Raw genomic sequence first — 16,162 nt, forward strand, 5'->3', positions numbered from 1 at the left:
TTTGATCTGAGTCTCATGACTCCAGGCTGACCTGCTTGCAAGCAATAAAGGCTTTGTCTCTGTGGCTTGTGGTGTGACTCACTTCTGGGGACCAAATTGGAACTTAGCCTCCAGGAGCTCAAACGGCCCCTTGTGCAACAATATGCCCTTTAAAGAATCTTTATTATGGCATCTTTTTCTGCTTTATTGCATCTGAGTACATAGCTTTATACTTCACTGCTCTTGCCTATGAAAAATATTCAGACATAAAAGTAATAACAACTCCCAAGAATCTGAAAATTCAGGTAGAGAAAGGAGAATTTATGGCCCATCAGACTGCTGAATGAAGTCCCATTTTATACTCTCACAGGAAAAGTGCCAAATCCTTAGCTACTATAAAAAGCGTAATTCCATTGAATGCCATCATGTTACACCAGTTTACACCAATATGGAATCGGGCTTATTGTGTTTAATAGACTTCTTACCCAGAAGACCTATCTGCATTGGCTGAGGTCCTCAAAGGTATCTAACTCCCAATAATTTTAATATAAAGGAGATGCCTCAGAGTGTCTGGGCTGTTATGCCTGACACATTTTACAAGGCTGTTTATGGGTTATGCCCCATGGAATTACTCTAACAGAGCACAGAATTAGCCCCTGTTACTGCCAATATTCTATGAGGGATGTGGACTTCACTCATGCATGCTGTGCTCCCAAAAGATAGTCGAGTCTGTGAGAGCAGCTTCACAAAATCAATTCCACTGTATTAGGAAATTTGCCTTTAACATCCTAGTCGATTCTTATAAGTAGGAGTGCCTTTTCTATGAAGCATGAAGTTGAATCAATAGCTATTTGTATACATAAACTCAAGTGCAGCCTTTAGGTATGTATTTCCCTGTTAATAAAATATATAGGGAAGCTGCCAACTATGGTCATCATCTGACCTTGCTGCATCTTAACCTCTTGTCTGTGTTACAATGGTTATTGGGTTTCAACTAGCACTAAGAATTACAGAAATGGGAACTTTTTTCTATATGATGAACACATGGATCGCATGGTATTAGACACTTCTACTCTTATACTCTCTCAGGGCTTTAACATCTATGTTAGCCAGTGGGAGGGCTCTGTCTCCTCTCACAGGGGATACACCTATCTTATTATCATAACCTTGCGTATGGAGATTAATAGAATGTATTGTTCCAGTCCCAGTGTCAGAAGTGGGTGGTGCCTGGATTTCATTTGCTTCCAAGTTCAGCAAGATGGCAGGTTCTGCAAAAATTGCATCTGTCACTTGTTCTGAATCCAGCTGTCTGAAGCCAGGTGGAGTGGTGTACACCCCACTGGCTGCCTCAGTGATGCTCTCAGGGGTTTGTGACCCCTTCTTGATGCCTGCAGGTAGAGTTGCACCAGGCACATCTGCTGTACCCTCAGGAGATGGTAGCTGACCTGGAGAGGCCTGATTCACATGCGTCTGTCCTGCTGGGAAAACTATATCCTGGCCCTCTGAGTTGACCACTGCCTGATTTGCTTGGAGAAGTCCTTGCAGTCCAAGTAAAATTAATCCAGTGAGGATCTGAGGATCTGTTTGCTGCACAGGGAAAAGAAAGATGTGGGTCCTCTGGGTAGTCAGGAGCAGTGGTCTAAATAGCTCTGGTAACCTCTGAAGCTTAGGGCTTTTCCTCCTCCCCAATTAAAGCCACTACCCAAGCAAAGCAAGCTTGCAGAAAATCATTTACAGATTTTTCCTTAGAAGAAATGGTATGGATAGAGCCAGCATCATCATGAAAAAAAATCTTGCCCTAGCATTCAGGTGGATTTGGTCATTGGAGAGAGGGTTGGCAGGAAGTGAAGTCCTGTGTTGGCACTGGATTGTTTTGTACATTGTTAATTCATGTAGTTTCACTAGTTTATGAGCTCATAAGAGACACAGAGAGGTTTCATTAGAAGGACTAATTGAGATGTCTAGGACTGCGTAGTTTTGACTACCAAAAGGTATATTGCAAGCAAACTAATAAACAACTGAGGGAGGCAAATACTGCTCTCATGTGTGTCTTAGATTCATCGATGCTAGGTTTGGAAGGGACCTCAACAAATCATTGAGTCCAACCCCCTGCCTAGGCAGGAAAGAGTGACCCCAGCCAGATGCCTATCCAGCCATCTCTTAAAGACCCCCAAAGCAGGGGAGAGCACCACCTTCCTTGGAAGCCCATTCCAGATTCTGGCCACCCTTACCATGAAGTTTTTCCTGATATCTAGCCTAAATCTGCTCTCTGTCAGTTTGTGACCATTGTTCCTTGCTCTTTTCTTATCACACAAGAGCATGAAGATTTAAATGAAACAGCAAGTTCCACAAGTTTTAATGTGTAGAAATAAGCATTTCTATTCATCAACTGTAAATTAATCACCTTTCAGTCTTAATACATCACTGAGACTGAGAACTTAGATGGATTAACAGACCCTTCTTACAAAAAAGAAAACAAAACCCCTATCCAATAAATAAAAAGAGTAAACATTTATGAAGCTAATGAAACATCTACCATTCTTTTAGAGGAAAGCATTCACTGAAAGGATAGAAACATGCCTTGGGATATAATCCAACCTCTACTGGACAAGACTGAGATACATTTTTATCTTTGATCATTCCCTAATTGTCTATTGTAGTGTTTATTGCAATTCTGAAATGCTTGATACAGGCCTGTGTGAGAGATGAGATAGGAAAACTGCTTATCTCACACCTCTAGCAGTTACTGAGTTTATTTATTAGCACATTTTATAAAATGAAAATAGAAAGGAATGAGTTATTTACCATTTCCTCTGAGCTCACACCTAGTCCCTGAAATCCAACCAAAAATATGAGAAATGAAGTTAGCACAAAGTAGGATCAAAGTGAAAGAGCTTTTTTTTTCATTTTAAACTAGATTTGATATGTTAGCAGTTTTCTTAGGAGAGAACAAGGGACTCTTCCTTTTCACCAGGAGAACCAGAAGCAGATACGCAAAATTGCAATCAGGATGTAAACTTAATTAGGAAAGCTGCATTAATTCAGCTAGACTAATTTGGAATTGATCTGCTTAAGCCAGCGTAGATTAAACCCTCTAATGCTGATGCACTCAAACTGGGTTAACTGTCTTAAATCAGTTAAGTTTAATTCTGTAATTACCCATACACAAGCCAAATGGATTTAGAAGAAGCAAAACCTGTTTAGGGTTTGCACTGATTAGTCATCACTGATTTTTTAAAGCAATTTAGGTAAAATAAAACTTTCCTAATATAGACAACTTTCCTCTATTGACCTCACAGCAACTGAATAGTCATGAACTTTCTTTTAGGTTAGTAGCCTTGGAATAAATGAGAGCTCCACTAGTTAGGTCCAAAATCAAGATTGTTTTGTGGGTAAGTGGGACCTCTTCACTACTGTGCATTTAACAGCCAGGCCAGCACCTAAAAAAGTGATTCACTCACTTGTTCCCTAACTTGGTGGACTGTATTTCCTTTTCTTGATTGCTGTTTGATAACTTAAGCCCAAATATTTCATGAACAAGTGTTTTGTTTATCCACGTATTTGGAGATTGGCTGCTGCTCTCTCATGTAAATAACATTATCTGGGATTATCAGAGAAAATTAGGGTTGGAAGGGACCTCAGGAGGTCATTTAGTCCAACCTTCTGCTCAAAGCAGGACCAGCCCCTACTAGATCATTCCAGCCAGGGCTTCATCAAGCCAGGCCTAAAAGCCTCCAAGGATGGAGATTACACCACCTCTCTGGGTAACCTGTTCCAGTGTTTCACCACCCTCCTAGTGAGAAAGTTATTCCTCATATCCACCCATAACTTCCCTTGCTGCAACTTGAGACCATTGCTGCTTGTTCTGTCATCTGCCATCACTGAGGACAGTCTAGCTCCATCCTCTTTCATACCACCCTTCAGGTAGTTGAAGGCTGCTATTAAATCCCCTCTCAGTCTTCTCTTCTACAGACTAAATAAACCCAGTTCCCTCAGCCTCTCATCAGAAGTCATGTGTCCCAGCCCCTGAATCATTTTTGGTGCTCTCCACTGGACTCTCTGCAACTTGCCTACATCCCAGCATGCTGTTAACCTTCTTGGCAACAAGGGCATACTATTGATTCATATTCAGCTTATTCACTGTAATCCCCAGTCCTTTTCTGCAAAGCTGCTGCCCAGCCAGTCAGTCCCCGGCCTGTACCGGTGCATGGGATTGTTCTGTCCTAAGTGCAGGACTTTGCACATGTCCTTGTTGAACCTCAGAGATCTCTTTTGGTCCAACCCTCCAATTTGTCCAGGGAACATACATGGGTACGTTTCCTGCTCTGCCTGTTTTGCAAATGGGGTGCTCATGCACAGGGCTAGCCTCAGAGGTGGGCGACACCTAGGGTGCCACGGTCAGGGGCGTGCAGCCCATGTTCACAGCTCACACGCATGAACAGCCCACATTCACAGCAGTACTCTTCCCCTGCCAAGGCTGATCATTTTCCCAAACAGGAGAAGTGATGCCCAAGCCAGCCTGACCCCATCTTCAACCACTGCTCAAGAGGAGCCAGGCCAGGCATGTCACTTGTTACCCACCTGCCTGATGTACCATGCCACTCTGCCTCCCTGCTGGACTGCACCCCACACACTTGCCCACCTGCCTCTGTGTGCAGCAGCACCACTGACTTGGTCAGGGTGGGAGGATGGAAGTTGCCTGGTTGTGGGGCTCAGCAATGATGAGGGCACCAACATACAAGTTCACCCAGAGCACTATTTTCCCTTAAGGTCAGCTCTGCTCATCTGATGTGTGTTCCCATGTGATTTTGCAGATAGTCGAGATCTGACTGTCATGGAAACCTGCATCCTGGAAGTCATACTACTTTGACCTCTCTCATCCTATGACCCCAGCTGGCTTCCTGCCCTTTGGGCGGGGGGCTGGACTCGATGATCTCCCGAGGTCCCTTCCAGCCCTGATGTCTACGAAATCTATGAAACCACCCCTGTTTCTTGGTAGGAACCATCCCATGCATGTTATAAGGGCCACCACAACATAGAGTAAGAACAGAAGTGCTCACTCATTGAGTCCTTTGATAACAGCAGTCATCTATAATAAATATTCCCTTTCATAAATTTATTGGATTTCCTAAAAGTAGTTAGGTTGTCTGTCTGTCTGTCTTCCTTTTTTTTACTCCTGTGCGGATGCTATTCCAGACCTTGATTGCCATGACAATTAGATACCTCTTGCTAATTTTCAGCTTAATTTTTTTTATAACCAGGTAATACTCATTTGTTCTTATGCCAATATCATCCTTTAGTTTTTGCAGTTTCCTCATCTCCTGGCTGGTTATTCCCCTGATCTGTTTATAGAATACAATTAATTCCCTTATCAGCCTTTGTTTTGTTTGGCTATATAATCCAAGCTCCTTTATTCTCTTCTAAAAAGATAAGCTCTCAATTTCCCTGATCATCTCCATAACCTTTTCTGTGCCTGTTCTCATTTGAATTCAGTTTTCTTGAACATGGGAAAACAAAACCATATTTAAAATTCCAGGTGATGTCTCACTAGGGCCATGTACAATGCCATTAATGTTTCCCTGTCACTGCAGTAAACATCTCGACTTACACAACCCAGGACCATGGTGGTGTTTTTTTCCAAAGATGCATCACATTGGTAGCTTATATTCATTTTGTGACTGACTGACAATGTCATGTACATCAATGTCTACAGTCATTGCCAATGAATAAGCTCCCAGGTTAGAGAAGATATTTTTGTCATAGGCATGCTTTTTGTACTGTTAAATTCTCCCTGTTTCTATTATTCCAATTCTCAAGATAAGGTCATGAAGTGATATTGCCTTCCTCCTCTGTAATGATGTCTGTTGACTTTGTGTCTTCAACAAATTGCATTAGCCCTTTCCAATTTTTGGTGCCAAGGCCATTACTAAAGATATTGAATCAAATCAAGCCTGGTGTTGATCCCTGAGAAAGTCCATGACTTGCCTCCCTTCAGCACAATCTGTTGTTGTGCCCCTGTTATAGTCTTCCTTACATGTTTTATGAAATTTGTACAAATCCCTAGCTTCTCCACCCTAACAAAATGTTATCCTTGTGGTTTTGCATCAAGTAAAGTTAGATAAATAAAGTCTACAGCATTTTCTTTGTCTAGAAAACCTTTTTAAAAGTCAATTATCTAATTCTTTAAAAAGGCAAGAAGTGCTGGTTAAGGTAAAAATGCCTATTTCCATTTTCAGAAGTACAAATGACTGAGAACCCCTGCTGAATAATGACCATATGGGATCTAAAGCATCTTCTTTTCTTACCTGTGGCCCCATTTGTCCTAGTATAAGTGGAAGCACCTGAAAAATATTATTAAATGGAAGCTGTTGAGAAATTCAGTATAAAAATATGATTGGACAGACAGTTTAGTGAGACAGACTACTTTACAATTATTTATACCAAAGACACAGTGCTGTAACAATAACCAGATGTCTGCTGTCCTTCCTCCATCTCTCAATATTCCTGCTCTTCCAGCTAAAGTAAGTGAGAAATGCAGGATCTCCTGTTTTTTAAATGCCAAACAGATTTCTCATTTACCTCAAAATCAGAGAGCACCACAAACACATATTTCCCTAGGTGTCTAAGAAGGCTGTGCTACCAGCAATACAGTTCCTCCCTGAGTTGGTCTTTCTCAGGATCGTTTGTATGCAGGAAGTGGCAGGGAGCCTTGTAAGCACACCATAACTATGATTCTAGACATAGGCAGAGATAATGTGAACAGATGCCTTTGCAAGGGTATCAGATAAATGTCTGCAGCAAAACTAAAGAAGGAACTCACTCCTTGTTGCGGCACCAGATGTTGTGTATTCACTCCACCTGCTCCTATTGGCAGTGTCTGTGTAATTGGCACCCCTCCTGCTGCACCATTCACCTGCATGATGGGAGAAGAGATGCTTGGTACTGTGAGCCAGAATCTGTTTTATCTGTTAGATGTGTAAAGTGGACCTAGGCACCTAAAGGTGATCCTACTGCACCTTGTGCAAGTCCCTAGAAAAGTTAATGCAAAAGGTGAAGCAAGGGAGGATCTTCCTCTTCCTCACTGCTTTTATGCAAAAGTAGATGCTTGAATGGAGTTTCATGGAACTCAACGGAGTGGGCTAAAGCTGCACTTAAGCATTAGTGCTGGTTGTACACACCACAGGGGTTTACTTCGGTTTAATTCTCCCTAAATTGAGGCGGTGGGTTTTTAAAAATACTGCTTCAGTTTAGGGCAAAGTAAACCCCCATGGTGTGTACACAAGAGTTGGGCCCAATCCTCACCTGCCTCACCAGTGGTGAGGGAGAGGACAATTTGCTAGTGGGCCAAGCAGTCTCTGAGCTGCGGGGGGAACCAGTGCTTCCCTCCACAGCAGCAGCAGCAACCCCGAGGCAGCACCTGTCCACAGGCACCCAACCCAGGCAGTCTCGGGGCCACTGCAGCTGCAGAGGGAATCACCAGCCCCCTCCCAGGCATGGAGGGAAGCAATGGGCCCCCGCACTGCTCAGGCAGGCAGGCACTGGGGAGAAAAAAAAAAGATCAGGCTCACCACATTTTTTTCCTTCCGTGTTGCCTACCTGCACAGGCTGCTGTCGGGCTGCACAGCCTCTGAGCTGCACAGGGCCTAGTGCTTCCCTCCGTGGCTATAAAGTAGCAAACTAAAACACTTGAGACGTTTTATTTTGCTGCATCCAGAAGTTATTTACCACGCAATATGCTGCTGACAATGTAAATAGTCGCACCATTAAAGCAGTACAATAGGGCATTTAAGCCACTGTAAAGGCCAATTTTGTAGTATGTACAAAAGCCCTAAATCCCCTTAGATCAGTGGTGCTCAACCTTTTGGTCGCATAGGCCATATGAGTGGCACAGGGCTAGTCTGCAAGCCAGATTGGACTGTGGGATCTGGCACTGCACCATCTTTGTCCTGTGCACTAGGATTGGTCTCAGGAGGCCTGACATTGCCCTTTCCCTTCCCCTGCTCACTGTGATTGGATCCTGAGGGCTTGGCATTGCCCCCCCCAATCTCCCCATGTGCCAGGATAGGGTCCCAGGGACCCAGCACCATCCCCTTCCAGCCCCCAACACCAGGATTGAGCCCTGGAGCCCAGTGCCACCCTTAGCCCACCCTGCATTCTGGGTCCCAGATCCAGCATGCGGGGCCCAGTGCTCCCAATGGGTCTAAAAATTTGGCACCGGGAGACGTGGCATCCTCCCTCACCACCAAATTTTCAGACCTGTGGAAAGCCCTTCGGGACAGAGGACATGGGACTGTGGGCCAAAACTGGCCAACAAGTCTGGGGCTGAGCATCCCTGGCTTAGATGAATTAGATTACTTAAATTCTTCCTGTCCTCTAAAATATAACAAATAAAGCCTGACCTTTACTACCCAATTTGTTTAAAATCCTCTTCAAAAACCTGGGACTTAGAGCAAGCAGGTTTGTGAAAACTCATAGACGTTACAATTAGAAAAGGGCCTCACCGCCCTTTTCTGTTCAAGATTGGCCATCTTAGAATCTAAAAGGTACCTAGTCAGTTAGTCTTACCCTTTTGTAAAATATGTCCTCTGTTATGCATGCCTGCCGCCATATAATGACTTAATCTTTGTCATCCTGCACTGGAAGAGGATCAGCCTCTCCATTATTAAATACCCACCTTACAATAAATATGTGAAAATAAAGTACAATGGCTGCAAGCAAAAAAAAAGGAAATATATAAAGAAACTTACTAGATTGATGTCTGCTCCAAATGGCCATACCCTTGTTAATGGGATGAAATTTAAAGCAGGGAAGACCTGTAACAAGGGGGCATTAGTAAAGAAGAGCTTGTTATAAGCTGCCCTCCCCAAAACAAGCTACCTCCCGTTAGACTCACATTAGTCATGGCAGCATAACACAAGTAGGGAAGATAAGGAGTTAGCTGGGAGCAAAAGCTGCACGTTCAGATTAGGAACTAGTGTCACTTGTATCAGAAGTAATACTAAGACTATTTACTCCACATGCATTTGAGTGAATGGTCCTAGGGCTACCCCTTTGCAGGATCAGAGCCTAGAAGTGTGTGAGCAGCCTGTAATTTGGTGAATATTTAAAATCCAACAGCATTTTGATATTTCACATTTCAAGATTAACAATGGAAAAAATGTCAGTCCTGCTTTTGCAAAATGTTCTCTTTAAATCAGTTGCAGACCCTGATCAAAATTTGATTTTGAAATGTGATTTTTTTTCTTTTTTTGCAGCAGCAGCAGGAAAAGTGGTTCACCATTTTTCCCCTTTATGTGACTAGCTTGAGTGTTTAGACACTGGGAAGAGGTGAAGGCTTGTAAGAAATGTATAACCTAAACCCTACATCAAAGGTTCAAAGGGTATGGAGGAATCCTTTTCTCTAGCATCAGGATTAGAGTCTGAAAGCCCTGTAGAGATTCTGCACTCCAATAAACTTTCCCCTGACAAGTCATGTTAAAATAATTCTTTAAAAATTTTCCTCTGCTACCACCTTGGAGTTTTCATGGGAAATTTCAGGAAAGGTTTTCATCAGTGATAATGGCAGACCAGTTTGATCTGGGAGGGGGTTTTTTGTATAGTTGAGATCTGATCACTTATCTTATCAGATAAGTCCCAAACAAATGCAATCAACCGACCCACAGAAACAGCATAGGGTCACCCTAGAAGAAAATCGTTACGTGTAGGCTCCACCCTCCAACCAAGTAAGGCTATTAGCACTATTGTTACTTTGCTACCGGGAATTCTAAGGGACAACACAGGTTCAGACATGTTGTACTGTTAGACATATGCTTGCTTATTGGTTTGAAGGATGTAATGACACATGTAAAATTGGAAAACTTTGCCAGAAAGGAAAATGACTTCTAATGGAATATGCTGCTAGAAACCACAAGCAGCATTTTAAAATAGTAATCTGATTACATTTCAACTATTGAAATGGTAATATTAGTAGCAAGGGGCCAAGATGACTCATACTGCTCAAATAGAAAGCTGGAAGATTTAATCCTTTCTAGAAAGAATATTCAAAAATACCCTTGCTATAGGACTTGTGCTGCTCAGTTAATTCTAAGGAGGACCTTGCTATGAAATCACATAAGCATTTTTAATCCAACACCCTCACCAAGTTCCCTGTTGAACTCTCAGCTGTAGTTAGCCACTCTAAGCCTATCCTGGAAAGAGCAGAATATACACTAAATCAAATTATTATCAATAATATTTGTTGCTAATGATTCAAAGGTCTTCAGCATCTAATAGCTGTCTATTCAGTGTGAAATGCAATGTGGGGTTTCGGTGCAGTTCTTGGTAGATGATTCTTGTCCACATGGCAAAAACATTATAATAATAAACATTAACATTTGCAGAAGCCAAAAACCCTACTCACCAATCCTCAAAGAGCACCTCACACTGCTGAGCAGCCAGGCTGCCAGTATTAATGCTGGGTAGGGAATAACATCCTCAATCTCAATCAATGACTACCATGAAACTGTCTCAGGAGGACTTCTTTCAATGCTCTGTCTGGGGCTGTCCTTGGGAGGGGACAGAATATGTTGACAGCAATGGCATAACATGCAGCAGCTCAGAGATTTGAGAAGCCCTATACAGCAACTCCCAGGAGTCTGTCACAACATAGACACTCTTGCAGGGCTAAGTAACCCCAGGGCTCTTGCCTGTCCCCATCGAGCAGTGAGGCTGTTTCAACTCTGTTTCGATGTTTTGCTAGATCAGCCAGGGCCAGGAAGTCAGCTCAGCTGGGCTGAGGATGGGAAGTCAGCCCAGCTGGGCAGTCTTGACTCTCTGGCCCTGGCCAGATCTAGTGCAGGGTTGGAAAGTCAGCCCACCTGGGCTGATACCCCGGCCGTGGCCGGATCTTGCCCTGGGGATAGAAACTCGGCCCAGCTGGGTTGATTTCCTTTCCCTAGCCAGATCTAGCTGGAGATGGGAACTCAATCCAGCTGTACTGACTTCCCATCCCCAGTGCTATGGTTGAAACATTTTAACTTTTGAAACATTTCAACTAGCCTTGTTTTGTTTCGAGGCTGTTTCGAAGCCCTTTGTTTCATGTCAATTTTGCTGTTTCAACCTCAAAATGAGTCAAAACAGTGTCAAAATGGACAGTGAAATTTCACACAGCCCTATTGTTCAATGGCATTAGAGGTAGCAGAGTGTCTCCATATACGGCTGGCTAAAAACCGGAGTTTTGTGTTTGTTGGAAATACCAACAAACCAATAAATACCATTTGGTTTGTATCTGAATCAAACCAAAACAAAAACATTTGAAATTGTTCAGTGAACTGAAGCTCTGTGCATCCCAAAGCTGCTCAAAGAAACTGATGCTTTTGTCAGTTTCAGCTTGTGCTGGAGGAGCCCAACGTTCCCAGTACATGGGCCTTCCTTGCTAGGCCTATTCCTCAGAACCCTGCTTTGGGTTTGGTTAAATTTGTTGAGTCCAAGATACTTCAGACTAACATTTTGGGGTCAAACTGGCATTTTCCAATGAAAAGTTGTTTTGCCATAAAATTTCCAGCTAGCTCCATCCAGCTGAGAGTTTTCCACCATAGAGTGAAAATTTCATTTTTCCCTTTCAATCTTAGATCTTGTATGCATGCCAGGAATCCTTCTTCCTGTACCATCCACAGTGTAGACGTAAATAATATGCCTGATAGTAAACAGTCTGCGTGCCATACCTGATTTGCCTGTTGTGCTAGCAATGGTGTCTGATCAGGAAGCAGTTGTGCTGGTGGCAGTCCCAATCCAGGGTTTACCTGTTGCTATGACAACAAATATTTTACGTATGAGATGAAAAATTATATGTTTTGCATTTGTTCACTGTTTTCTGTAATTCTGAGAAGAAAGCTGCAGTCTCTTGATTTTTAAATTATATGCTTTCTTCTGAAAATATAGCTGCTGCCACCTCTGCTTTATGATTCCATAATGAATAAACATAGCAATTAAGTATACCTTTCATTAGCTGAAGAGACATCAGTGTTTACATACACGTTTATATTTATTCAGTTTCTCCATTCTCTTGGTTCAGGAAAAAAGAGATTTGGTGCTGGCTTAAAGCACTGAACTGAGACAGAATGGCTCCTGTTTCTCCTGAGTCCTATTAAGTTACATAATCTTTCTGGGCCTTGTTTTCAGAGCCGGTCCTTTCCTTATGAAAGATTTTGTAGTATTGTGTCAGGGTTTTTTTTTCCCCAAAAAACTAAACATTTTCAGTTATGTTAGGGGAAAAGCCTCCTGAACAATTCTGTGAAATAAAACTGGAATATTGGGAATTCTGTTTTCATTGCAAACTTAGTATGTTTTTAACCAGTCATATTTAGTTCTTCACCTGCAAAATGGACTTATTCTAACCATGTTTCCTGTATCATGCCCTCTGGCTTTCAACCCTTTCAAAGGAGCTGTCTTCTTCTCAGTGCTGATGTGATATGACAATATACAATATTATAACATGGGATACAACAACATGCGATACGCAATAGGGACCTGATCTCAGCCTTGTGCATCTCATTTGATACATGGGGAACTGACGTGCGGTGTCCCAGAGCCAGAAGCATAATTTGCTATAGCTGTGTGATATTTGGTGTCAGCTTGTATCCTCAATGGATTGGTACAGAGGGGGGACCAACAAAACACCCATTCACAAGTGGATTACATTCTTTCTCTGCCCAAACAAAGCTTATCCTTAGTTTGGGCAGAGAAAGTGATCTGTCATGGAGATCTGGTCACCACACTCACCAGCAGTTTATGCTGCCTTCATATACAGCCAATTATTAAAACTGAGCTGCAGAAAGTGACAATAGATTTTGGGGCTGATTATCTTCTGTCTTACAATGACATAGAGACAAGGAGAGAATTAGGCTCATTGTCTCATACTTCAGTCAGCTTGAGGCTCCTGTGGTATAACGGAAACCAAGAACTAATCTTTTATGACAAATTAAACCCCAATGCAAAATAAAGTATAGGCAGTACCTGTGTCTGCTGTGGAATGTTACCCAAGGAGTTGTACAGTCTCATTAGTTGCAGTATCTAGTAATTGAAGATTAGACATTTTCAGACACTATTAGTGTATATTCCAGTCTCTAACTGTTCCTCATAAACTAAATGTAAAAGCTACCAATTAGATCCATAATTCTAGGTTCATCATTATTTTCAAGGCTTGATGAATTTTCTTCTCGTGTAGCAGCTGGTTTATGACATCCATGCTAAAACCTATAATATAAATATAATTTATGCTGCAGACTTAAAGTGAATTTTCACAATCTATAATGGAGTCACAAGAAAGCTGCTCCATTAAGGTTTCTATCCTAAAACCCTGAACAGTCTTAACCCTGAACTAGGATACATCCCATATGTAAAGCTAGGCAAGGGCCTAAGCTTCAGCAGGATCAGTGTCTCTAGCTGCAGCCTGAAGAAATTTTGACAGTTCAGACAAAGCCTTAACTCTCTGGGTTCAGATCAACCAAATGTTCAAACACCTTTATTTTTCATTTAAAAAGAAAATGCTGTTTAATTTCCATAAAGCAGTTTGTCTTTCAATGTTAAGTTGTATTTGGGTATATCAGTTCTGCTTTTCTGTTTTTAGTTTTCATTTTTTTCTGTGGGCTTGTATATTGCAAAGTCAGCTGGAGTCTTCAAAAGGCACACTTCTGGAAAATGAGCACTTACGTTCTTAAAACCTGAAAAATGCTCGTGACAATTCTGAAAATATTTCTTCATGTATAATATCACTTTTCATAAGATCTATTAAAATAATACTTCTCCCCAGAATTGAACCGCGACTAGTAAGTGGAAAGCCATCTTAGATAGCTTTATAAATTGTCCTTACATTGTTTTTACTTATTTTAGTAATTAGTCAAAAGGTTTCTAGAAATGTTTTTTACAAATATCATCAAGGCAGAGTAAGAATATTATGAGTTTTAATTTTAAATATGAAACAAAAGCTCATAGAGATTAATTGTATCAATTACAACCAAATTTGTAGCGAGACTATATGTGAAAAAATTCAGATTAGTCAGTGAAATTATGTACTTTTTTAAAAGAAATGAGCCTTTGTCTAACACAGAATGGCCAAAGGTGCATGTTATTTACCTCTCTGCTATTGCTCACAGGAAGAACTGTTCCAGCTTGTCGCACCTGTAGATAGAAACAAATCCCTGTGTATCAGAACATGGCTTAAATTTCACTTAATTTGCTAATTGGTTGGTTAATTACAGTCTTGTTCTCTAAGGATTAGATGCTTGTCTAAAAGATTTGCTCCAGCTCAAGAACAAGTATAGGGCCTGATGCAGAAATGATAAGCTGCTGTTGCCTGTGATGTATTATCCAGGAGCGTGTATTTAAGTGCTTTAGTCAGTACGGAAGGGATTGCTGAATCAGAGCCTAAATTATCATTTTGGTCTCTCCTGGTGCTAAAATCTATAATCTCATCACACACATGCCAAGGCAACTAAGAACTCAGGGCTAGCCACAAGGGCCGTGTCCAGACAACCGCAGATGTGCAGTTTGTGGAGCCACAAACCCATCTGCAGTACCACACAACGCACATGCAGGCATTCCCCGTGCTGCCACCTTGCAACATAGAAGGGAAGGGGGGAAATTGTTGGACTGTGAGAAATCCTGGGGTAAAAAAAAATCCACGCCAAAAGAAAGCAGTGTGGCTCATGTGTCAGCAGCATGCACTGTCCAAAACCAGAGCCTGGCCAGTCAGAGCCACCTCTGGCTGCTGGCCAGGCTCCTTGCTGCAGATGTGACACAGCTGCGGCTCCCCAAGGCACCCAAGACCCCAGGTAAGGCTACTGGGGCCAGCACAGATGCTGGCCCCAACCTCCCCTACCCCACCCAGGGTAACCTGCCATGCACCAGAGCACATGTGGCACAAATATTCTCTTGGGACAAGTAGCAGTGGCACAAGCTGTTCTGCTGCTATGTATCCTGGGGAACCATATGTTCCCACTCAACTGGACATGGCCAAGGAGCCCATCTGCTGAACTGTTAAACTTAGCATCTTTCTTCTGGTAAGTCAGTGAACCCAGATCTACTGTTTGCTCCATTTAATTGCATTGCCTTGCTGTTGTTAGCCATCTGACACGTCTTTGAATGACAGCATAAAAGAGCTTGTGCATGACAGAAAGCAAATCAACTATCTCTTGGGTCTGGTAGGACTGCTCACTACAGGACTACCTGGCTATTTGTTATCTTGATTTAAACAATCCAAGTGCTTCAGCTCCTACAGTTTGCCTTGGGAGACTATTCTAAAATATAGTATCTCATTTTTTGTCTTTGCTTTTCTAACTAAATCAAGCAAGAGGATTAAATCAGATAAAAGAAAAGTGATAGCGTAAACATACTCACTGGTAAAGACAATGCTGTTCCTAGGAGACAAAGCAGCAGAATTACAGTCTTCATACTTTGAATTGCTACCTGCATCAAGAAAACAACATTACTTTTTCCTCTCTCGTTGGCTGTTAGAATGCAGCCTATCATTACTTAGCATACGACCTCTGCCTTGCTGCAGCAAGTAACTTTTACCTCTGTTTCCAGGATGCACCACACAAGTGAGCAGGTTGACCAGGTCACAATCGTTTCTGACAGGTTTCTCTCAAACAGCTCCTGCTTTTTTGAGATGTCATTGACTCCCACTCCAATTTAAACTCTGCCCCAAGAGACCAGTCAGAAGGTAGGAACTCACATGAAGTCATGCTGGTTTCATCCACTGCCCAACACTTCATTAGTTGTGTTATTAGCCGCAGTCATCATTAAGTCACATGGCGTCTGTGGTTACACAGTGAAATGGACAAAAAAATCATGACCTAAACACAAGCCAACGCATGTCCTCCAGCTCTTTCTAGGAAAGATCGTAAAAGTCCAGAATCAGGCTACAGCTATGTAAGAGTGGATCGGAAAATTCTGCACAAAATTCTCTCACACTGGAAAATGTGATTTTATTGAGACTGAAATTTGATATGGAGCAAATGTTGATTAAGTGCAATTAATCGGGTTTTGGATCAGTAGAATTGAAATCTGAATTTTGAAATTGACCTGTTTGTGTTAGAAAAAGGATCATTTCTCTTTCTTCATTTATTCTCCCTGTAAATTCAGTTGTAATTAACACAAATTAATCCTGCTGAGCCTTCACTACCTATAGAAATTCAGAAAAGTG

The 16,162-nt window shown here is 42.1% G+C and overlaps 1 protein-coding gene across 1 annotated transcript; it reads right to left on the minus strand.

The window, feature by feature from the left end:
* Positions 1-143: 143 nt before the first annotated feature.
* Positions 144-15,638, minus strand: AMTN (amelotin). Its single transcript, XM_019555419.1, has 10 exons — positions 15,508-15,638; positions 15,355-15,423; positions 14,092-14,136; positions 12,973-13,029; positions 11,682-11,765; positions 8,727-8,792; positions 6,800-6,892; positions 6,285-6,320; positions 2,785-2,811; positions 144-1,566 (listed from the first exon to the last, which is right to left on the minus strand). The coding sequence occupies exons 2-10, from the start codon at positions 15,406-15,408 to the stop codon at positions 1,039-1,041; spliced, it is 990 nt and encodes a 329-aa protein (XP_019410964.1). The 5' UTR covers positions 15,409-15,423; positions 15,508-15,638; the 3' UTR covers positions 144-1,038.
* Positions 15,639-16,162: the final 524 nt, after the last annotated feature.

This window comes from Crocodylus porosus, unplaced genomic scaffold (genome assembly GCF_001723895.1).
Source record: "Crocodylus porosus isolate Cpor-Errol unplaced genomic scaffold, CroPor_comp1, whole genome shotgun sequence".
In the NCBI taxonomy this organism is placed as follows: domain Eukaryota; kingdom Metazoa; phylum Chordata; order Crocodylia; family Crocodylidae; genus Crocodylus; species Crocodylus porosus.